The sequence below is a fragment of the Meriones unguiculatus genome, assembly GCF_030254825.1.
Source record: "Meriones unguiculatus strain TT.TT164.6M chromosome 13 unlocalized genomic scaffold, Bangor_MerUng_6.1 Chr13, whole genome shotgun sequence".
NCBI lineage: Eukaryota > Metazoa > Chordata > Mammalia > Rodentia > Muridae > Meriones > Meriones unguiculatus.
Window position 1 is genome coordinate 2,032,656 of NW_026843580.1, and position 25,326 is coordinate 2,057,981.

Sequence of the window (25,326 nt, forward strand, 5' to 3'; positions counted from 1 at the left end):
TTTCAGCCCAGTTATTGTCAAGACCAACAGGAGCTTTTCATTGCTGAGCCCCCTCAACTGCCTTATGTTGCTCATTTATGACCAACTATTCCAGTACTAATGTTTTCACCTGTGCATTTGTACCTGTTTGAACACTCATTCCCTTTTAGTAAGTTCTCATTCATATTGGAGTTTAAACTGGGACACTTCAGGTTTCTGGAAGATAGATAGAGAACTGTATTGAGTATATAATTCTTTGTAGGAACTTCAGAAATACCATGGAGTTCTTTGAATCTTTCTTAATTGAATGATTTTTGCAGTGATAAAGGCCTTAACTCTACCTCAACTGGGTGTCATGAAATTTGTTTTGGAGGCCAGACAGGCTTCCAGCTCAATGAGATACACATACCTCTGCTTCCTGACTACTGGAATTAAAGTGATGAGCCAATACATCCTGCTTGTCCATAATTATTGTAGTTAGTAATTGTGCATACAATTTCTGTGATCTACGGTCTATATTGTTCATCAACATTCTTAATTTGCTTACTTTATGTCTGTTAATTGACATTTCTCTTGGAAGGCTATATTCTATTCAAATGGTGCAGAAATGAGATGAACCACCTCATTTAGTTTACTTCTAAAATGACCAGGTAAGTACATCAGAACTTCTCTGTCAGGAGATAACTCAGGGAAGAACCAGAATTATATGAATATATTGTCAATGAAGTATAGGTTTACATTGTTGTCACTACTGTGCTTTCTCTTATACCCATATTTGGGATAATTTAGAATTCTATCACCTATGATGATGTGAATGTGTACTTCACTTGGGAAGAGTGGGCTTTGCTGGATCCTTCCCAGAAGAGTCTCTACAAAGATGTGATGATAGACACCTACAAGCACCTTATAGCCATAGGTAAGACAGTGAATTTTCTTTCACTATTAAGGTAAAGGGGACATCTGTTGTTGCCTTTTCTCAATGATGCTCTTATGTAATTTCAGTTGGAATGAGGAAGAATAAATCAATCATGTTTCTAAGATCACTGAAGAGAGAATGTTAAAGTTTCCCTAATTTTCAATAAAATATCAACTCTTTCTGGTATATATTTTAGGCTACAATTGGGAAGACCATAATATTGAAGAACAATGTCAACGTTCTAGAAGATATGGAAGGTAATTATCTCATGGAAGCTGATATAAATATGCCTGTGAAAAATTTTCAATGTGTCCCAGGAGTTTTAAAGAAAAGCAATAGTGTAAAGAATCCAATATTCTAGAGTATTAAGGAATATTCTCCCAAACCCATGTTCCTCAATGTAAGCTATCTTACTTATGTTTTCATGAGTAAGAAAGTTTATGAATGAAGACAGTGAAACCTTGGCTAAACAGATATTACTGTAAAAAGGACTTTTATTCAATCTAGACATCATGGTGTCCAAATATTACTGCCCCTCTGTCTGCTACCCTAGGCCTGGGAAGGGCAGATTCTAGGTTCCATACAACCTACCTTAGGCCTAGGAGTATTTTGGCCTCTGAGAATTACTGCTCAATAGACACACCCTATCTTGTTCTTTCTGAGCTCATAGATGGCTGATTCAATTCAGTTTTTCTGGCTCAAACTCCTCTCCTAGCTTCCTTATTAAATCTGGTTTTTCTACTGTCACCTAATTGCTTTGTATAGTCTCAAACTAACTCCATCCGTCTTTTCCAATCTTCAGGCTCTTTTTTATTCTCTGGCTCATTTGATCTTGACCTCAGTTGTCTCCTTCCAACCTGTCTTTCTATTACTGTCCCAGTAAAACTCCCTCCATCTCCATGTAGTACCCCTTAAGAAGCTCATTTCTGTTCTTGTCTCGTGAGAGATGCATGTATCATATTCTGCCAAATATTTTTCTGATTGTGTCAGCTTTTCTGCCACTACTTTTTTTTCTAACTGATTTAGTGTGTCTGGTTTTATGTTGATGTCTTTGATCTACTTGGACTTTAGTTTTGTACAGAGTAGGTAGTATGGATCTATTTGCATTTTCCTGCTGGTAGATATCCAGTTAGACCAGCACCATTTGTTGAAGGTGGTGGTCTTTTTTACATTGTATGCTTTTGGATTCTTTGTCAAAAATCAAGTGACTGTAGTCATGTGGATTATTTTCTGAGTCTTCTATTCAGTTCCATTGATCCACCATTCTGTTCTTATGCCAATACTATGTAGTTTTTATTACTATGGCTGTGTATCTTGAGAATAGGGATAGATATACCTACAGACAAACTGTTGTTGTACAGGATCGTTTGGGCAATTTGGGGTTTTTTCTTTTTCCATATGTAGTTGAGAATTGTTCTTTGCAGGTCTGCAAGATTTATGTTGCTATTTTGAAGGGAATTGCATTGAATCTGTAGATTGCTTTTGGCAAGATGGCCATTTTCACTATGTTAATCCTATGGATCCATGAGCACAGGCGATCTTTCCATCTTGTGATATCTTCTTCAATTTCTTTCTTCAGGAACTTGAAGTTTTTTCAAAGAGGTCTTTCACTTGCTTGTTTAGAGTAACACAAAGGTACTTTGTTATTTGTGGCTATTTTAAAGGGTGTTGTTTCACTATTTTCTTTCTCAACCCTTTTGTCTTTGGTATACAGGAGGGCTTCTGATTATTTTGCATTTATTTTGTATCCAGCCACTTTGTTGAAGGAGTTTATCAGCTGAAGGAGTTCTCTGGTTGAATTTTTGGGGTCACTCATGTATACTATCATATCATCTGTGATTAGTGATACTTTGACCTTTTTCTTTCTTATTTGTGTCCCGTTCTCTCCTTTAGTTGTCTTATTGCTGTAGCTAGGACTTCAAGTAATGTGTTGAAGAGATATAGAGAGAGTGGGTAGCCTTGCCTTGTCTCTGTTTTCAGTAGGACTGATTGAATTTTCTCTGCCTTTAGTTTGTTGTTGGCTATAGGCCTGCTCTATATTGTCTTCACTATGTTTACGTATGGGCCTGTATCCCTGATCTCTCCAACAGTTTAAATTTGAATGGGTGTTGGATTTTTGTCAAATACTTTTTCAGCATCTAAGGAGATGATCAGGTGGTTTTTCTCCTTCATTTTGTTTATATGTAGATTACATTTTGACTATGATGTGATGTGAGTTTCTATCCTGGCCTTGTCAACTGGTGTCCAGTAGGCCTCTTTTGTGGTAATGGACATCTCTTTCTTTAAGTTGGGAACATTTTCTTCCATGATTTTCTGGAAAACATTTTCAGGACCTCGGAGCCTGGAATCTTCTTTTCCATCTATTCCTATTATTCTTAGATTTTTTCTTTTTTTATTCTTTATTAATTAAACTATTTTCCCTTTGTATCCCCCCTGTGTTTCCCTCCTTCCTCCTGTCCCAATCCCTTCCTTCCTCCACCCTCTGCATGCATGCTCCTCCCCAAGTCCACTGATAAGGGAGGTCTTCTTTTCCTTCCTTCTGATCCTAGTCAATTAGGTCTCATAAGGAGTGGCTGCATTGTCATCTTCTGTGGCCTGGTAATGATGCTTCCCCCTTTGGAGGAGGTAATTAAAGAGCAGGCCAATCAGTTCATGTCAGAGACATCCCTGTTCCTATTTCAATGGAACAAACTTTGATACTGAACTACCATGGGGTACATCGGTGCAGGGGTCTTAGGTTATCTCCATGCACAGTCCTTGGTTGGATTATCAGTCTCAGGAAAGACCCCTGTGCTCAGATTTTTTGGTTCTGTTGCTCTCTTTGTGGACTTCCTGTCCTCTCCGTATCTTACTGTTTCTCACTTCTTTCCTAAGATTCCCTGCATTGTGCCCAAAGGTTGCCCATAAGTCTCAGCATCTGCATTGATAGTCTGCAGGGCAGAGTCTTTCAGAGGTCCTCTGTGTCAGGCTCCTGACTTGTTCCCTCTTTTCTCCTTCTTCTGATGTCCATCCTCTTTGTCTTTCTGGATAGGAATTGAGAAGTTTAGGAAGAGTCTTCCCTCTTGATTATTTCCTGTAGGTGTATAGATTTTAGTAGGTTTATCCTATATTATATGTCTGTATGAGTGAGTACATACCGGGTGCAACATTTTCCTTCTTTCTTATTGCTGAGTAATAGTCTATTTTATATTACCTCCATTTGGGCTTCTATTCCTCCACTGAGGGGCATCGGGGCTATTTCCTGCTTTTGGCTATTACAAATAAGGCTGCTACCAACATTGTTTAGCAAATGTCCTTACTGTGTACTTGAGCCTGTTTTGAATATGTGCCTAGGAGTGGTATATCTGGATCTTGAGGAAGCTCTATTCCTAGTTGTCTGAGAAAGTGCCAGATTGCTCTCCAGAGTGGTTATACAAGTTTACATTCCCACCTGCATTTGAGGAGGGTTCCCCTTCTCCACAACCTCTCCAGCATGTGTTGTCTCTTGAGGTTTTTATCTTAGCCACTCTGAAACGTGTAAGGTGAAATCTTAGGGTCGTTTTGATATGCATTTCCCTGATGGCTAATGAGGTTGAGCATTTCTTTAAGTGTTGCTCTGCCATTCGATATTCCTCTATTGACAATTCTCTTTTTAGCTCTGTACTCCAATTTTAATTGGATTACTTGATTTTTTGCTGTTTAACTTCCTTAGTTCTTTATATAGATTTTGTCTTCTCGAGTATCCTTGATTTCTTGGAATGATTGTGTCTTCAACTTTTCTGAAATTTTACTTTTTCTTTGAGAGAATTTTAAGTTGCTGCAAGTGTATCTTAAGTACCTGAGATTCTGTCTTCCATCTCATGGATTCTATTGGTGATGCTTACTTTTGTGGTTCCTGATGATTTCTATAAGTTCTCCAGCTCCAGGGGTTTCTCTGTTTGTGTTTTTGTTATTGGTTTTAATTCTGTTTTCACACCTTGTACCATTTCCTTCATCTTTTTAAATGTGGATTCCTGTCTTTCTATGATGGTCTCTATTCTTTGCTGGTTTCCTCTCTGTATGGCACTAATTATGCCTCTACTTGTGCCTCTATTCATTTGTCTATGTTTGCCTGTATTTTTTTTAGGAACTTTGGTCATTTCCTCTTTATTTGTCTCCATTTGTGTGGCTACACCTTGAGAGATTTGTTCATTTCTCTATTTGTCACTAATACCTGAATAAGTATAGCTTCAAAATCATTTTCCTGTGTTTCTGATGAATGAGAGTATCCACTGATTTGGGGGGTTGCTGGTGAAGCCATGATGTCCTGATTTTTGTTGGATTTGTTTCTACTCAGACCACTGGCCTCCTGCTTATCAGTAATCTTCACTTTTTGTTCTTGAAGTCTGTAGTTCAGACTGGTTTCATCTTTCTCTGGTATATGGAGTAATCTTCAGGAAGTTGGGAGAGGTCCACAGGTTTGAGTGTGTGTTGGAAAATCCACAAGCACAGAAGCACAAATGTGGGTGAGCAAGCGTGTGCATGGCAATGTGCCTTGAAGGACACTGTGCCTGGAATATGTTGCTGGAGATAGCGCAGGCACAAGAGTGGTTGTTTACATTGCTAGAGTTTGCAGACACAATGCACATGCACAGAATCCCTGAATATCTCAGTAGTCGACAGGCCACTCGTATTCAGCTCTGCATGGGCTCCAGGAGTTGTTTGCCTGGAATCCACTGGTAAATCTACAGAACTGGGGCTTCAATGTTGAGAACACTGTCCCAAGAACACCAATGTTGTCCATTGTGGGAGTGTGGGTGGGAGGTATCCAATGTCTTCAACTGGCTGCTGGAGTAGAGGGACCCTGGATCTGGGGCTCTGCAGGCACTCATTTGAAGGCATGCTCAGAGCTCTTTGGTCTAATCAGAGAACACAGGGTTTCCCCCTGTTTTCTAATCTCAGATGTGTCCCTGCTGGGGCAAATGTGGGTGTAGGATCCCTAGCATCATAGTGGTGCTGCAGCTGCAAAACATGAAAGCTGGTAAAACAGTCTACTGGGAGTCCAGCCACAGCTGCAGAAGTGGGAGGCAGGTACAGATGTCTGATGGGAAGCCTTGTGGAGACCCTACAGCGGTCTGCAGTCCTGGGTGGCCTGTTCAGCCAGCTGCCCTCCACTTAGGGTCTGGACAGCTGGTACAGTCACTGGCTGGGAGGTTCTGAAAGGCCAATACAGTTGCTTGTAGACCTGGGACATGGAAGGCTGGTATAGCCAGCAACTGCCGCTGAGGACTTAGGAGGCCTGCCCCTGCTGACTTAGTCAGGAAGCAGGGAGAGCTCTGCTAGGAGCTGCGGGGCACTGTGGGCTGCCTCGGCTAAGGAGAAGGGAGACCTGACAAGGGAAAGTGCAGAGGGATGGAATGTTCCTACTCTCAGGCCCCAGAGGAGTCCTTGGATGACATGGATCCAAATGGTCTCAGCTCATGTGTTGTCTCCTGTCACCAAGGAACCCTCAATTTCGATGGCCTGTCTTTAGCTGCCTCTCCACTTACTAATTTCAGAGTTTCAGATCCTCGGCCTCTCAGATATGATGTTTGTACCATCTTGGATCCCCCATTATCCTTTTTTTAATAAATATACTTTTGTCAAGTTTGATACAAGTCATGTGAGCATACAGATACATAAAATAGAAACATAGCTCTCTTTCCCAGAACAAGTAGAAGATATGTAGTAGTTCTTCTTTTATTCAGACTTTCTTAATGTGGTGCAAGTTTATATTTAATTTATTGATCATTAATCATAACTAAATTATTAATAAAATGTTAAAGAATATTCATTGTCTCCCCAGTAGCAGTGATGATCTTGTAGGTCTCCATCATTACATCTGTGTAGAGGTACATTTGGGAAGGATTCATCAAAGCTAACTTTTCCTGAGAGGGATTTTTCCTGATGTATATTATCTTAAGTTATTGCATTCCAAACTTCACTATACTTGTGTACAATAGGACACATGATAGTGACCACAGTATAAATTAATATTTGTTCATGTTTTCATACATTCATTATTAATAACAAATGAATCATAAACTTTTATCACATTCATAAAGTCTAGTCAGAGCAGGGGATTTTTAATAATTAAACTAATTACTTGATTAGTTTTCCAAACTCATTGAAAATTAAGTCAAAGAAATCACACTACAAAAAAATCACACTATGATTACAGGCCCTCTGGGAATTGTTGTGTTTATGATGGTTCACTTTACAAAATCAGTGTGACTACAACTAAATGAATGCATTCACTGTGATAAAGCTGAGTTCTTCTAGGTCTTTTTAAATATGTGATGAACCACTTATGGAAAAATGATGCTATAAGTGAGGTATGTAATAAAGTTTCTTGCGAACAAAGGTATCTTGTAGGGTACAAAACACCCACAATCAAGGGGGAAACTATGAATGTAAACGAAGTGATCAAAGGTAAATATGTAACTTCATTTTACAATTATGCCAAATTGCAACCTTAATTTACACCAACAAAAAGATCATCATTATAATGATTATGGTAAAGCTTACACATATCCTAATTATCTTTGCAGGAATGAAAGAACACATGTTTATGGGAAACCCTATGAAAGTAACCAGTGTGGTAAAGCCTTCACACATCACACTGATCTTCAAAGGCATAAAAGGAATCAGTGTGGAGAGAAACCATGCGAATATAATCAATGTGGTAAAGGCTTTTCACGACACAGTGAACTCCACATACATAGAAACACAGATACTGGAGAGAAACCCTATGAATGTAATGCCAGTGAGAACGTCTTTTCACAACATGAAAATCTCCACATGCGTAGAAGAACACACACTGGAGAGAAACAGTACAAATGTAATCAATGTGATAAAGCCTTTGTAAATTGCAGTAATCTTCGAAGGCATGAAAGATTTCATACTGGAGAAAAACCCTTTGAATGTAACAATTGTGGTAAAGCTTTTTCACAACTCATTCATCTCCAGAATCATAAAAGAACACATACTGGAGAAAAACCCTACGAATGTCTTCAGTGTGGTAAAGCCTTTTCAAACCTCAGTAATCTTCAAATGGACAAAAGAACACATACTGGAGAAAAACACTATGAATGTCTTCAGTGTGCTAAAGCCTCTTCACTCCGAAGTAGTCTCCAGAAGCATAAAAGAATACATACTGGAGACAAATGCTACAAATGTTATCAGTGTGGGAAAGCCTTTTCCCAACACGGAAATCTCCAGAAGCATAAAAGAACACATACTGGAGAAAAACCCTATGAATGTCATCAATGTGGTAGAACCTTTTCCCAACATGGAAATCTCCAAGTGCATAAAAGAACACATACTGGAGAAAAACCCTATGAATGTCATCAATGTGGTAGAGCCTTTTCAAACCGCAGTACTCTCCAAATGCATAAAAGAACACATACTGGAGAGAAACCATACAAATGTCTTCACTGTGGGAAAGCTTTTTCACATCCTAGTAGTCTCCAGGTACATAAAAAAACAGATACAGGAGAGAAACAGTATGATTGTAATCAGTGTGGGAAAGCCTTTTCCCAACACGGAAATCTCCAAAGGCATAAAAGAACACATACTGGAGAGAAACCCTATGACTGTTGTCAATGTGGGAAAGTCTTTTCAAACTGCAGTGCTCTCCAGGTGCATAAAAGAACACATACTGGAGAGAAACCCTACGAATGTAATCAATGTGGGAAATCCTTTTCACAATATGGAAATCTCCAAAATCATAAAAGAACACATACTGGAGAGAAACCCTATTAATGATATCATTGTTATAAAGCCTTTTCACATCTCAGTAGTCTCGCCATCATGAAAGAACGCATACTAGAAAAAAACCCTACGAATTTAATCAATGTGGTAAAGCCTTTGCACATTGCTGTGATCTCCAAAAGCATGAAAAATCTCATACTGTAGTGAAACCCTATGAGTATAAGCAGTAAAGCCTTTGCATGTCATATTATTTCAAAGCTATGCAAGAAATTATACTGGAGAGAAAACCTTATGACTATTTTTAGTATGATGAAATCTTTGGACATTTCTATAACCTTCACTCTCATGAATGAATCATACTGAAGAGAAACTATGAATTTGTTTAATACGGTAGCTCAAAGCTTTGTGTTTTCAAGTATCCTAGAGATGTAATGAATTGGTCTAATCAGCAACCAACTGCATCTTTCTACATAGCTTGATTTGATATGAGCATTTATATATGATTGGATGTTCTATGATTCAGTACATTCCTCCTAATTATCCATTTATCATTTCATCTTAAAGTACTGCATTCTATAGCAAGGATATTTACTTTAAAAGAAAAACTTCTGGTGTGTGCATGTAACGTGATTATGCGGTTTTAGGCCAGGATAGATATGTACATAGTGGGAGGCAACTTTGTCCCATCTCCTTTGGCCATCTCCATGTGATGACTGAAGTCTGCTTTCCAGCTTTGGACACCAAAAACCTTTTCTACAGAACTATTTCCCTGATGCTTAAATAAGAGTAGTTGAGAAGTTACATTGATAAAATATTGTCTTTTCACATCGGGAACATATTGCCATGTTATAATAGTGGAAGTCAGGGCAATTTGATTGACAAACTTGTTTGCAAATGAAAGTGAGCAGTCAATTCTCCTAGGTGCTGACCCACGTGTTTACCCCATGAAAGTGTGATGGATAGCATTTAGGTGTGAAAGTTTGATCCTAACTTCATCTTTAACTCAGTCCTGATGACCCAGAAGAAATAGAAGATTGAGAGCTTTGAAAGTTACTTAGGCTTGGTGCTTAAAGAAGTTTCTGAGCCAATATCTTCACAGAAATATGGAAGTATCCAAAAATGGCCAGGACTGAAACTGACAGTACAAGTGTTTTAAAAGTGCCTGAGCGCATGACCAAAGCCACAAGACTGAGTTTATCTTACAGGTGGTAAATAGGCATCAATGGGAGCCCACAAGGACACTTGTCAGGTATATCCTTTCTTGAGATTATGCCTAATGTAAAGAGAGCAAAGGAACTTGAAGGTATGAAGACTAACTTTTCTGAAATGGATTGAATTCTGCTTCCCTGATGCATGAAAACATTCAATTAGGAGCCCTGAGTGTTGAAGGATCCAAATGTGATTATTGTTAGGGAAAACCTGAGGTTCAAACAGATGTCAATCTAAGGCTGGACAAATCAGGCATTTACAGAGACCTGTGCAGCATGGAGTATCTATAAGGGAAGGATGTTTGGATGTTAGAGAATGGATTAAACTTCCAGAAAGCAATTAATTATTGGGCTGTACCTGAGGACAGGCTGCCTCATGCTGTATTTTCTGTATCTACTCAGCTGTGGTGGGTCATCTTTCCAGTTCTTCTACTCTTTCCTTGTCTTCACAGATACATGTATGTGTCACTCAGAATACCAGGCTTCTACTTGGTTGCCTAAATTTGGACTTTAAATCTCCTCAGTCCCCACTCTGTCATTGCTGTAACCTCTCTGCTTGGCAGGAATAAGGATATTCTGAATAAACATTCCTATATCTCTATTAGGTGAACATCTAATAAAACAGTGGACTCCATGTAATTCTAATCTGGTCTGGAATGTCATTGTTGAAAAGTCCTATTCCCCCAGATGAAATATTTTCTGCTCAATAGCATTATGTCATACTTTGAATACCTTGCAGGAGAGAAATAAGCTGAAAAGGAGGGAGATATTTATAGGCAGGAAATTTTTAATATATGGCTTGGAGAGATTACTTAGTTGTGTATCTCTTGCCTGCTCTCTAAACCTATTAAACGTAAAGGATGAATGTTTTACCATATGTTGTACTCACACCTGAGAGAAGCTGCGGAGGTGCCTTTTTGACAGACGGGAATCTGCCTTCCAGGTTCTCCCAGCATCCCTCAGCCCTTGCCTGTTAAAGGGCATGATTGGCATACCCCATCTCTATCCTTAACTTTCCAGTCCAGTAGATGGGCTTGCCCTCTCCCAGAACCTCTTCCCGATATACCCAGATATGTTGTTTTCTTGTATGTGCTTTTCTTCATTCCCTCTTTCTGTGTTTCTTTTCTCTCTCATTCTGTTATCTCTCTCCCTCTCTGCACACACTTCTCTTTGCCCACATTTACATCTTCTGCATGGGAGCTTCCCTGCAGTTCCTTTGGAACTGGGAAGCCTCTGAGAACTGTTTCCGATAAGCCTGTATTTAAATGCTTTATCATGTCTTCATTTAGCAAATTTCACCTGTGAGAAGAAAGACAAAGTGAAATCTCATATATTCATCACTGGTCAAAATTAGTCACCCAGAAGAAATATGTTAATATGTTTCCAGTTTTCATTAATAATTTGTGTTTTAACCATTTTTTTCTTTTTTCCCTAGCTCTTTATCAGTGAAGTAGCGAAAGTGCATATGGGAAGATGGGAAGTGGGTGAGAATGGGTGGGTTGGAAGGGGATACAAGCAGGACACAAAATGAAGAAATTGTAATAAATAAATAATTAAAGATGATTTCATTTTCAATCATTGATTACTTTTTTTATTTAAAAGAATAGTCTCAACATGAATCTCAGGCCTACCTGGAAGTTAATATACATACTAGATCTGCTTACTTTGCCTTCTTAGTGTCTGCAGTATAGTTGGGCACGGTCTTCCTCAGTAACTGAGTTCTTTCAATGGGCTTATTGAGAATGAATTGTTGAGTTCAAATGGTCATCGTAGGCAGGACACAGGCTCTGGTCTTAACTCCAGTAAGAGAAAAAATAATCTTTGTTCAATTACACTTGTTTGGCTTAAAATCCTCTCCTATAATTATAAAGAAAAATATTTTTTATTTAACGTCGAGTTTTTATCACTCATCATAGTAGATCAGAGTTCTGTCCTTATTCAACAGATACTGAGCAGGTGCCTCACAGACATAAGTATGTATACCTATGTGTCACTACTCATTACACTCATCCCAACATTCTAGTAAATCACTGAGGTTGAAACCACCTAAGCCAGGCATGGTAACACAGGCCTATAGTCATGGTGTTCAGAAAGAGGAGGCAGGAATTGAAGATTTCAATGTCATCCAAGCAAATATCCAAGGTCAATGGTATAATGGGAGGTCCACAATACAAAGGGAAACTGATTGGCTAAGACCAATGTCCATAGTCCTCCCTATAGCCCCAGAACTTCCAGGCCATGCCAGCACCATGTGTTACCTAAGGAATTTGCCACCCCTTCCTTGCTAATGTTTCCTGTCCAAGACAGGTCAGGTCACTTCAGAGTTAGACTTATTTTGGGCATTGAAGATTAGAACACTCTTGGAAGTGGGAGAATTAGCCTCAGGCAGTGGTGAGTTCCTCATTTATATATCCTATGGAAAGGGGTAAGCACAAAAACCCTTACCCACACAAGCCATACACATGGACTCAGTAAGTTTTTTTTATATACATCAGTCCATACTTATTCACACATTCTTTTTTAAGACAATGGAAGGAAAGAATTTGGAATAGGGTGGAGAAAGGACAAGAATAGGGGAAATGGTGTAATATATTTAAATTAACATCGGTAAAATTAAATTTAAATAAATATTGGCTATAGAGGGCATAGGAGTTAGTAGCACTGGATGTTTTTATAGAAGACAGGTTCCATTTCAGGAATCACAAGCTAGTTAAGCATACCCTGTAAATGCATTTCCAAGGGATCTGCTGTACTCTTTGGCCTTTGCAGGTAGGACACACAGACACATGAATGGAAAACATCCATATAAATGAAACACATACAAAGCTTTAAAACGTGGCATTCTCAGGGCTGAGAAGATGGCTTCGTTGTTTTGGAAAAAACTCAGAACTTCACAAAAGATAATGCTGAATCCTATCATCCATGGAAACAGTCTCCCCGTTCTTCTGACTGAGAGATCCACATACAGACTGGGGGCACTTAGATACCTGTAACACATACCTCATCCTAGGGGCTCAACACAGACCCAGGTCCTGTGGGTGCTTGTTCTCTCTCTGGCTGTCTCTCACACACATATACATTCACACATGCACACATCTCCATGAACTCCATCAGCACAGTGCCCTCAACTGGCCCCATAACTCAGAAAATAGAAGATTGTGTGGTGACATCTCTTTCACCAGGTTGTCCCTCTAACCGTATTCTTTTTGAAATGGGGCCACAGGGGCTGGAGAGATGTCTCAGTGCTTAAGAGCACTGTCTGCTCTTCACAAGGTCCTCATTTCAATTTCCAGCAACAACATAGTGGCTCATAACCATCTGTAAGGAGATCTGGTACCTTCTGGTGTGCTGGCACACATGCACACAGAACACTGTATGTATGTATAAATAAATTAATTAATAGATAGATAGATAGATAGATAGATAGATAGATAGATAGATAGACAGATACATAGATAGATAGAGCCACACTTAGAACTCAGAGTGTGACACACCCCATCCAATGATTCCATTATCTCTTAATTTTCCTCAGTCAGTTCCTTTAGCTGAGCAGCAAGCTTTCTATTACATAAGCATATTGGGCCATCATCATTCAAATCATCATGTAACCCCTTGCCAAATTTTTCACAGAGTCTAATTTCCACTGAATCCTCCTTACCGTGACCTCCACGACCTGTATTTCTCTCGCCACTCTCTTCTTTCAGTACTTCCTGGAATGCAACATTAAGCCCCAGTTAAGCATAAAGTGGCTTTTGATATCTAGATTTCTTATATATTGTGTATTGATCAAAACAACAATATTCAGATTTTCTGACAATGACAAGCAAAATTTTGAGAGTATAAGTTTTATTCTGCCTTTCTTCTCTGTTGCTGTCATTAACGCCAATAACCAAAGACGACTCAGGTGATAAGTCGGCTTCTTTGGCTGATGCTGGTAGGCCCCAAACATTGAGGGAGCTCAAAAAAGAAACTCAGGCTATCAAATGAAGGCATGGATTATAGTTGAACACTATTTGTTGCTATGTTCTTTTACAAGGTCACTGTCTACTTCTCTGTAAGTTTTCTTAACCAGCCCAGGCCACATGTTGAGGTAAATTTCCACCATTAGTGCCTGGGGTTTACCACTGAATTCACAACCACTGTAGTCACTCACAAACATAGCCACAAGTGATTCTCATCTGGGGAACCCCCAGTTGGTACTCCCACAGATCATGCTAAGCTATGTAACATTGACAGCTAAAGCCAATGAGCACACACAAAGTATAAGCATTTTTAACAATTTAAAACCAATGTATTAGCCATCTCAATCATTAGTAGGAAAACCACAAGCTAACACAGCAACATTTGAAAAATACAGATATGCAAAGAAATGGGTTACTGACTTTACAGGAACTGAGATTTTTTGTCCAGATAGAGAGACATCCCTCTCTAGAGTTTTCTCCAGACATGGGACAGATCAGAATAGCCTGCTATGCTTCTCCAGTTAATCTCTGGTTTCTACAGATGCAGCCACACAGATGCTTGTAAGAAATAAGTGCTGTCTATGACATAGACTGTGTTGCCTGATTTTCACTACTTCATCTTTAAGAGGCTGCTTTGCCTGGCCTGAGGATGAGGAGGAGTTCACTCTTGATATGAATTGATGTGTCATTGGTGGAAATGGGCTCCCTTTTTTGAGGACAAGGGGAGGGAAAAATAGGGTGAGAAGGAGGCACAGGAGGGAGAGGACTGTGATTGGGATGTAAAATGAATATAAAAATTAAAAAGAAATATAAAAAGAAATGTCAACCATAAGTCTTTTTGCTCAATGAGTGTAAAACTTGCATTTAACATATGGAATTCAAATCTCAATGTGTCCTCCATCCAGCATAATATTCTTCCTTCTCAAGAACATGTCTGAATTTTAGGTGTTTTGTGACCAGGATCAGTGACCTTTCAATCCCTGGAGCAGTGTTTTCCTTCCCCTTCCACCTTTTTCCATATGCACCAGTTCCTTTCATACTCACATTGTGAAGGAAATTTTGAGCTCTAACCACAGATATTGGAGAAAAAAACTCAGTCACCACCACATTCTTTAGGATAAAACCAAGTGCATTTTCTATTGAGGAAGTGTTCTTCTCCCAACTAGGTAAGTTCCCTTTTAACAAGCACATTCTCATGATGAAGAGAAATTGTAGTCTTGTCCAGGCAATTATTTGTAGCAATTCATATTTTAGTCTCAGAAGGTAAGTCTGTCAAGGAACCACCTGAATCATCCTCTGAAGATAAATGCCTCCCACCAGCTTCTGTAATGGCCTTATAACTTCAGAATTGTCCAGGTGAGTAAAAGAACACTTGGGGGTGCAGGTCTCTAGACATTATATTGACTGAGTTCCAAGGAAATTACCAGGGCAACAAGAATCATCTGTGCATACACCAAAATTAAGAAATGCTGTGGAGCACCAAAAAGTACTGCTTTGTTAATTGGGTCATCTCAGGGTTGGGACATGTGTTTGATATGAAATTTGGGTGCAAGAAATCACATAAAAAGACATTGAGCAAAATGAAAACCAACATGGGTGAGCCACCAAGGTAGAGATAGGTCTAGAGAAATAGAAAGTAGAAACAGATAAACTGAAGAGAGAAATCATTTCCTGTTAGCACAGGGCAGCCAACTCCTCTCGTTGTGTGACAGGCTTCCTTCATCTCACCTGCCCTACCCTGATTAGGGAGAGATTGAACACTGCAACACTCCCAATTTAGGTTTCAATCCAGGCTTCAAACTTTGGTTCAAGTCTCTATCCTTTGTGTGTGTGCCATTATCTGTAATTTCCCTCCCTACCAGTCCCCACAGAAAAATATGGGAACATTTATGTCAGCTCTGCAGTTAATGGCAGTCTCTTGAGGTGGTTAATTTTGACTGCCTTCAATGCCATATGACAATGCTTTCCTGAGGAAAAGTGACACATACACACACACAAACTGCCAATATTTACTTATGATACACTATTTCAGAAAGTGTGTTTCCCAAAGTATTAAATCCCAGCTCATATTATTTTACCCAGTTCGCGAGCCCCCAAACGATCTCCAGGAATCAACTCCTTTGCAAAACACATGAGGGTCTTTTTATTAAAAATTACAAGCTGCAGCTCGGGCCTACACAGCCCCACTGCCAAAGCGGTGGGAGCTGAGCACGCTGCCCCAGGTTAGTTGGGTGATATATAGATTCTGGTTCCTCCCAGCATGCCCAAGGCAGGGGCAATTCCTGCCTAGCAAGCATCTATTGGTCAAAATATTACATTTTGAATTGATTGGCTATAAGAAGGTCCCCAGACCATAATGACCTGGTGTCCCTCCCTAGGGGGATGGGCCAGTTTCCTAGCAACTGTTATCTCTAGTAGGTGGGGAAAGAATGCAGTAAGGTGGTCCTTCCCCTCAGGGCATCAACAGACTTCTCCACCACAAAGTTCAGCCCTTAATAATAGCTGCTAATTTTTAATCTTTTTGGTCTCTCAATATAAAAGTTCCCAGATCCATCTGAACTCAGCCCTGTCACAGTCAACCACAATACAGTGGGGTCAGGCAACCTCTTGTGTATGGGTACTGAGGAGGTACAATCCCTGGATGACAAGGCTTTGCAGTTCCTGTGCTAACATATATGGACTCCACAGTTTCTGATTGAGACAACAGTATTCTTTCCATTGTTCCCCAGCCATAGAAATCTTCTCCTCCTGTATCCAGGCCAAACATGGTTTTATAAAGAAAAGGGAATCTGACTGGACTCATCTAAACCATGTATCCCACAGGGCCATGTGACTAATTAGTGTTGAGCTCACCATCCATTGAAGGTGAGCTAACTCTTCTTATGGTTTTGTTGCTATGAAAACATGCAGTGACCTTGGAAGTACATAGAAAGGAAAAAGATTGAATAGGAGCTTACTGCATTTGCAGAGGTTTAGTCCATGATTACCATGGAGGGAAACATGGCAGCAAGCAGGCAGACATGTGGCTGGGGAAGGAGCTGACAGTTCTAAATCTTGATCAGTCAGCTGCAGAATCACCCTAGGCCTGCTTGTGCATATGAGAAGTCAAATCCCACCTTCCCAGTGACACACTTCCTCCCACAAGGCCATACCCTCTCCAACAAGGCCACACTACTCAACCTTGCCACTCCCAACATGTCAAGCATTCAGACACAGGAGCCTCGAGAGCTATTCTTATTCAACCCACCACACTGACCTTGAGCACAATGGAATCCTGTGTTTCGATCCTATTTTGGCTGGTAGCCTTACCGCCATGGAAGCAAACATGAATTAGCCAAATTTTTACTAATTATTTGATAAAAAGGTAAATGCCATGTGACTTACTGCTTTTGTGGCATAAAAGAATATGGAGGCATTCATTAACTTCCTGCTCTCACTGAGCTTTCAGGGTACTATGCCAATTTTACTAACAGGGGACACCAGAATTGCATGATGTATGATATGTGTTTGTTTTGATTTATTTTTGACACATATATTATATATACTGTGTATAATATATGAATTGAGTTCCAGAGACGATTGTAGAATTTTCATCATCATGTGCCTCCAACACTAGTCAGGATGGAAATCTGGAACTTTATAGTAGTTAGGCTTGGGAGGCTCCATGGGTCCTTTGTTTTCACAATAAACTAACAATACTTCTATTACTAGCCATTTGACTCCATACCGAATCATTTTTCTGCCACACTGCTAAGCATGAGTCAGCAGCAGGAATGCATGATATGTTTACTCTTGATGAAACATTTCATAAATGTCTTTGATAATAAAAAGGAGTGTATTTCCAATAGAGTCTCAGGTATCATTATAATTGTGTATTAGCTATGACAAAATTGAACCTATAACAGAATAAAAAATTAACGTTTGCTTATGATAGGAAACACAACAACTTTGAGTGACTCTAAATGGTACCTGGAAGAACTTTTATCAAGGCAAAACTACATTTGCAACCAGGAATAGTGCATCATATCTGTAAGCTCAGCCTCTTGGGAAGCAGAGTCTAGTACAGCCCCTGTGGAGCAAATGTGAGTTCTACACTGTGTGCTGCAAACAGAATTGCTTCCACCTGTATATTTCAGAATATCTATGTTAAGGTCATTGGTTAGTCTATTGGTTAAGCCTTGCTTTTCTTCCTTTGTAGCATTCAGTAGTTTCTTAGCCCTGTACATTTAGTGTTTTCATAATTATGTGCAGTGGGGGATTTCATTTCTGATCCTACCAATTATGTGTTCTGTTTTCCTCTTGTTCTTTAATACATATCTCTTTTTCAGTTGGGGAAATTGTTTTCCAACAAATCATAGTATTGATTTTACTATTTACAATGGTGTCAGAAGAAACTGAGAATAAGATACTACTTGAAAAAAATTAAACCATCCACTAATCTCACAGTTCATGAGGTCTAAAGCACAAATGTATGAGTACTATAAAAGAAATGAGCTTTTTCAGTGTCAAGGGCGGTATAAGCTATACAATTTTTAAAAACTTTATAGATTATGTATGAAATATAAGGTACAGGAATTTATAAGTTTTATTAGAATCTTATAATTTCATATAACTCTAGGTGAATACAGTTAATTATTATAAAATATGCTTTGGAAAGATTGAGCCACTCCCTTGGGGAAAGGATGTTACCTGAACATCACAGTTGTATACAGAAGTGATCCATTATATCCAATTACCACAATTACTTTGTGGAAAAGATCAAGGAGATTTTAACCAATAATATGGAGAAATAATGAATTTCTTTACACATCCAATACAAGTCTTAGAATTTTTTCCCTTCCATGTTGTAATGTGTATATTTTTTCAGCTGTTATGCATTTGGTATTTGAGGTAAATTATATTGCTCATTTTTAGCAAAAATATCATTATTTAAAAGTTTTAAACAATGTATTTAAGGAATTTACTTCAAATTATATAAGGAAAAAGCCCTTACATGTAAAGAATATGTTGCTTTCCTCTTCCATTTAACATATATTTGTAAAACACTTTTCTTGATTTGAACTTATTTAATGTTCAATTGTGCCATGTATACAAACTTCATTACAGTAAATTTTGCACGGCCAAAGACTACAGAATTTGATACTTTTACCTTTATACTACAGGAGAAAATAGGACAGCATCTTTGTGTATACTATGCATTATTTATCTATTTGAAATCATAAAATTATCCCTGCACAAAATGTTATCCTTCCAATCTTACTTAAAAGGGAAGAAATATCAAATCACAATAAGATGAAACCCAAACCAAAATAAAAGCATGTTAAATACCTTAGTGTCTAATATCTGAAACTCATGATTTTCTGTTCTCTGAAAGACCTAGGCAGCTCTCTGTTTCCTGTTTTGCTGTGCACACATCACACAACTTATCTGTAAGTCCAGTCAACTCTAAAAAACAAACAAACAAACAAACAAACCAATATTTACTGCTGTTCTTGGTTCTCTTCTCATGGCTTCCCTAACATGCTGGTTTCTGTACTGCTATGAGTCTTATGGATGCCTCCTTTTCACCTGTCTCCAAGTACTCTGGCTGAATCACAGAAGCCTCAGCACTTGTCAAAGAGCCTTTCATTACTTCACAATCAACAACACCTGGTTGACTCTGTTACATCATCAAATATATCTGCCTGCACAAGTTGTACAGACTTGGAGCTTTCTTTATTACAGATAATTGTGTGCTGGTGTTATGCCTTATCTTGAGACCCTCCCCAAGAGACCACCAGTAACACAAGTCTGATGCAAACACACATGGGTTCCTGGTGGGAGAACTTGGGTCACTTAAAGGACAGGCCATTCAAAATGGCATCTGAAAAAACAAGAAAAAGTTAGTTCTGCTCTTGTTCTCTCATTTGCCCCTCTACTAGAAACTTCTCATGAACAATCATGGGCACCTTAGTGGTAGTTGGATCTCATAACCATTAACTTTATTGTTCCCAATCTCTGCTTCAAATACTGTAGAAGCTTCTTTAAGGTGCAAGGACCAAAAGCAAAAAGTACTACAAAAATAAAAAGAGGATACAGGAGAGTAGATATCAGAGTACTCAGCCTGGGGGGTGCATCAAACCAAAACTCAAACCATCCTTTAGATTCCTCTCTTTCTCTTTAACTTTGTTCTAGACTTTCTCTGACCTTAGTTAAAGTTAATCTGATAACTCCAGAGTGGTTGACATAAAAACAACATTCTTCTTCTAAGGCCATACATAAGCCCCCTTGTTGTGAAAATAGGAGGTCTAACCCTCTTCTATTTTTAGAACCACTTCAGCCAAAGAGTCAACTCTTCTTTCATGTTGGGAGATTGAATTTTCAAGGGTTGAATATCTTGGTCTATATCAGCCTTTAAAGCATTACAATTTTTACTCTGAACTACTAAAACTAAAACTCTTATTCCTGCCCCATCCAAGCCCGCACCTAGGATGAGAGCCAGAGTAAAGGACATGGGTTCTCATTTGAACTGAGTCAGTGTTCCTGGCATTCTCAAAAGGACATTAGTTATTTTATCTTCTGAATGATGTGTAATCTATGGAACCAGTTGAACTAGAATACAAAAATCTTGGGCAGTGTTCAGAATGCTGCTATAAAGGCAAGGAATGAGCCCAGTGTCAGAAGCCCACCATCGCTGGCTGGGTGGACTCAAGTATGTGTTAGTCTGATAGGACAGAACACTCAAGGAAATGTTACATAGATGCCAATTGGACGATAGTACCTGTCCCGAACAAACTCCTTGTTCTGACACTGATTGAAGAGTCAGCTATGGCCCAGCACAGTGCTATCGACACTGCTAGAATCATCTTCAATGGTAAAATTATCAATTACACCAATCCCTTCATAATTAGGGGATGTGAATTATATCATAGCCAACAGAATTCAGTCTGATATAATCGTGATTCTTTTATAACCTGATTGTTACTGATCATCATGCCCCAAAGAGGGTCAGTGTTTCCCAGCTGAAATTTGGGTAGATTTGGGTAGGTCCATCCAAAGTAGTCGTTGGGGTCACTACTTATGCTAGTTCTGTTAACTAAATCTCCAGCAGTTGCTTATTGTGAAGTAGGAGACCCCTTCTTTAATCTTGATTTTGTTTTTATTCATACTTATTTTTTGATTTTGCTTTTTCGAGAAAGGGTTTCTCTGTGTAGTCATGCATGTCCTGGGACTCCCCCTGTATACCTGGTGGGTCTTTCAGTCACAGACATCTGCCTGCCTCTGTCTCTGGATTGCTGGAGTTATAGGCATGCACAGCCACTGCCTGGCCTTCTATGTAAACCTATTAACCCTAAAGGATGATTTACTTATCATATGTTGTGCTTCATACCCATGACAAGCTGATGAGGTGGCTCTGTGACAGCATCCCTCGGTCCCTACCTTCTAAAGAGCATGACTGGCATACCCCATCTCTACCCTTAACTTTCCAGTCCAGTAGAATGGGCTTGCCCTCTCCCAGATGCTCTTCCCTGTAGAGCCAGATTGTTTTTGTTTTCATCTATATGCTTTTCTTCTCTCCGTCTTTCTTTGTGTGTTTTTTCTCTTCCTGTCTTTTTTTCTCTCTGTTCTCTCTCCCTCTCTGTACACACACTTCTCTTTGCCCACACTTATGTCTCCTTCATGGGAGCTTCCATGGCCCTGTTCCTTAGGAACTGAGAACCTTCTGTGAACTGTTTTCAACAAGCCTGCATTTAAATGTTTTATCATGTCTCCAGTTAGCAAATTTCACCTGTGGGAAGAATGATAAAGTATAACCTTATGTATTCATCAATGGTCAAAATTAGTCACACTGAATAAATATGTTAATATGTTTCCAGTTTTCATTAATAATTTGTGTGTTTATGTTCTCTTTTTTTTTCCTTAGCCACTTATCAGAGGACTAGGGAAGGTGTACAGGGGGAGATGGTGATGGTGGGAGGGAATGGGTGGAGATGGAAAGGGATACAGCCAGGATACAAAATAAATAAATTGTGATAAATAAATAATTAAAAGCACTTTTACTATTAACCATTGTTCTCTCTTTTTTTTCAGTTCAATGAATAGTCTCAATATGATTCTCAGGCTCTCCTGGAACTTAATGTACATACAAGATCTGCTTACCTTGCCTCTCTAGTGTCTGCAGGATATTTGGGCATGGTATACCTCCATAACATAGTTCTTTCAATGAGCTTATTGAGAATGAGTCACTGAGTCCAGGATTATTGAGTATGAGTCACTGAGTCCAAATAGTCATGGTAGGTAGGAAACAGGCTCTGGTCCTAACTACAGTAATAGAAAGTGTTCTTCAATTGCAGTTGATTGTCTTGAAATCCTCTCCTTTAATTTTTTTAAATTTTTTTTATTTAACTTTTATCAATTACACTTAATATATTTTGTATCCCCCCATAAGCCCCTCTCTCCTCCCCTCCCAGTCCCACCCTGCCCCCCCCTTTCTGCATTCATGCCTCTTTCCAAGTCCACTGATAGGGGAGTTCCTCCTCTCCTTTCTGATCTTAGTCTATCAGTTATCAGAAGTGGCTACATTGAAAGGGTTCTAGTTTATCTCCATGAATAGTCCTTGGTTGGAGTATGAGTCTCTGGGTAGTTTTGAAGAAAATTATTGTTTTTCTTTAACATTGAGTTTTTAATACTCTTCATAGTAGATTGGAGTTCTATCTTTATGCAACAGATAGTGAAAACCAGCCTCATAGACATAAGTTCTCAATATAGTTAAGTGTAGCTATGTGTTACACTCATCCCAACATTCTATTAAATCAGTGAGGTTAAAACCATCCAAGCCAGGTGGTAACACAGGCCTGTAGTCATGGTAACACAGGCCTGTAGTCATGGTGTTCAGAAAGAGGAGGCAGGAACTTGAAGATGTCAAAGTAATCCAAGGAAACATCCTAGGTCAATGGTATAATGGGAGGTCCAAAGAAGAAAGGGAGACTGAATGGTTAAGATCAATGTGCATAGTCCTCCCTACAGCTCCATAACTTCAAGGCTATGCCAGCATCATATGTTATCTAAGCAATTTTCCAACCAATGCTTGCTAATGTTTCCTGTATAATACAGCTTAGGTCACTTTGGGTCAGACTCCTTTTGGGCATTGAACACTAGAACTCTCCTGCAAGTGTGGGAATTAGCCACATACAGGGATGTGCTTCTTAATTATATATCCTATAGAAAGGGTTCAGCACACACACCTTACACACACAATCAATGAAATGGATTCAGCTTATATATATAGGTCCATAATTATTCACACCTTTTGTTTAAGACATTGAAAGGAGAGAATTTGAAATGGGATGGAGAAAGAACAAGAAAAGGGGACTTGGTGTAATTTATTTTAATTAACATCTGCAAATATAAATTTACTAAAAAGAGTCTATAGAGGGCATAGGAGTTAGTAGCTCTGGGTGTTGTTATAGGAGACAGGATCCATTTCAGGAATCCCAAGCTAGCTAAGTATACCCTGTAAATGCATTCCCAAGGGATCTGATGTGCTCTTTGGCCTTTGCAGGTATGCCACACAGACACGTGAATGCAAAACATCCATATAAATGAAAGACATACAAAGCTTTAAAATGTGGCTTTCTCAGGGCTGAGGAGATGGTACCGTGTTAAGAAAATCTCACTCAGGACTTCACAAAAGATAATGCTGAATCCTATCTTCCATGGACACAGGCTCTCCATTCTTCTGACTGAGAGAATCACACACAGACTGGGGGCACTTAGATACCCATAACAAATACATCATCCTACGTGCTCAACACAGATTTAGACCTGTGGAGTACTCTCTCTCTCTCTCTCTCTCTCTCTCTCTCTCTCTCTCTCTCTCTCTCTCTGTCTCGCTCAGTCTGTCTCTCTGTATGTCTCTCTCTCTCTCTCCCTGTGTCTGTCTCCTCTCTCACACACACATCTCCATGAATTCCACCAGCACAGTACCCTCTACTGGCCCTCAAGCTCAGACAATAGACAGAAGATTGTGAGGTGAAAACTTTCTCACCTGCTTATCCCTACTACCCTGTTTTCTCTGAGAATACTTAGACTCCAGAGAGAGACACACCTCAACCAGTGATGATATATCTTTTAATTTTTCTCAGTCAGTTCCATTTACTGAGCACGAAGCCTTCAATTATATAATCATATAAGGGCATCATTCAACCTACCACAAGACCTGTAGCGAAATTTTTCATGGAGTCTGTTTTCATTACCTTGACTTCCATTGCTTGTATTACTCTCACCACTCTTTTTTCAGTTCAATTCTTCCTGGAATGCAACATTAAGCTCCATGTTGAGTATTAAATGGCTTTTGATATCTTGTTTTTTTATATATTGTGTATTGATCCAAACAACGATATTCAGACTTTCTGACAGTGACAAGCACATTTTGAGGGTACAAATTTTGTTCTGCCTTTCTTCTCTGTTGCTGTCATTAACACCAATAACCAAAAATGACTCAGGTGATGAATCTGCTTCTTTGGCTGATGCTGGCATGCCCCAAACATTGAGGGAAATCAGGAAAGAAACTCAGGATATCAACTGAAGGCAAAGATTATGGTGGAACTCTGTTTGCGGCTATGTTCTTTTACAAGGTCACTGTCTACTTCTCTGTAAGTTTTCTTAACCAGCCCAGGCCACAAGTTGAGGTAAATTTCCACCATCAGTGCCTGGGGTTTGCCACTGAATTCACAACCACTGTATTCACCCGCAAACAGAGCCACAAAGGATCCTCATCTGGGGAAACCCCTTGTTGTAAAAATAGGAGGTCTAACCCTCTTCTATTTTTAGAACCACTTCATCCAAAAATTCGACGCTTCTTTCATGTTGGGAGATTGAATTTTCAGGGGTTGAATATCTTGGTCTAGATCAGCCTTTAAAGCATTACAATTTTTACTCTGATCCGCTAAAACTGCAACTCCTGTTCCTGCCCCAGCCAAGCCTGCACCTAAGATCAGAGCCAGAGTAAAGGACATGGGTTCTCATTTGAACTGAGTCAGTGTTCCTGGCATTCCCAAAAGGACATTAGCTATTTTATCTTCTGAATGATGTGTAACCACTGGAACCAGTTGAACTAGAATACAAAAATCTTGGGCATTGTTCAGAATGCTGCTATGAAGGCAAGGAGTGAGCCCAGTGTCCCAAGCCCACCATCCCTGGCTGGGTGGACTCAAGTATGTGTTTGTCTGATAGGACAGAACACTCAGGGTAATGTTACATAGATACTAGTTGGACAACGGTACCTGTCCCAAACAAACTCCTTGTCCTGACACTGATTGAAGAGTCAATCATGGCCCAGCACACTGCCCTTGACATTGCTGGAATCAGCTTCAATGGTATAATTTTCAATTAAACCTATCCCTTTATAATTAGGGGGTGTGAACTGTATCATAGCCAACAGGAGTCAGTCTGATCTGATCTTGATTCTTTTAAAACCTGATTGTTACTGATCATCATATCCCAAAGAGGGTCAGAGTTTCCCAGCAGAAATTTGGGTAGAGGTGGCATGAGACCATCCAAGGTAGTGGTA

General features: G+C 39.4%; 1 protein-coding gene across 1 annotated transcript in view; it reads left to right on the plus strand.

The window, feature by feature from the left end:
* Window positions 1-861: 861 nt before the first annotated feature.
* LOC110541946 (zinc finger protein 431-like) overlaps window positions 862-25,326 on the plus strand; it is a 41,775-nt gene continuing 17,310 nt past the window's right edge. Inside the window, exons 1-3 of the mRNA XM_060375827.1 lie at window positions 862-895; window positions 1,092-1,152; window positions 7,444-8,651. Coding sequence (XP_060231810.1) covers window positions 862-895; window positions 1,092-1,152; window positions 7,444-8,651 — 1,303 coding nt within the window. The remainder of the gene's footprint in view (window positions 896-1,091; window positions 1,153-7,443; window positions 8,652-25,326) is intronic.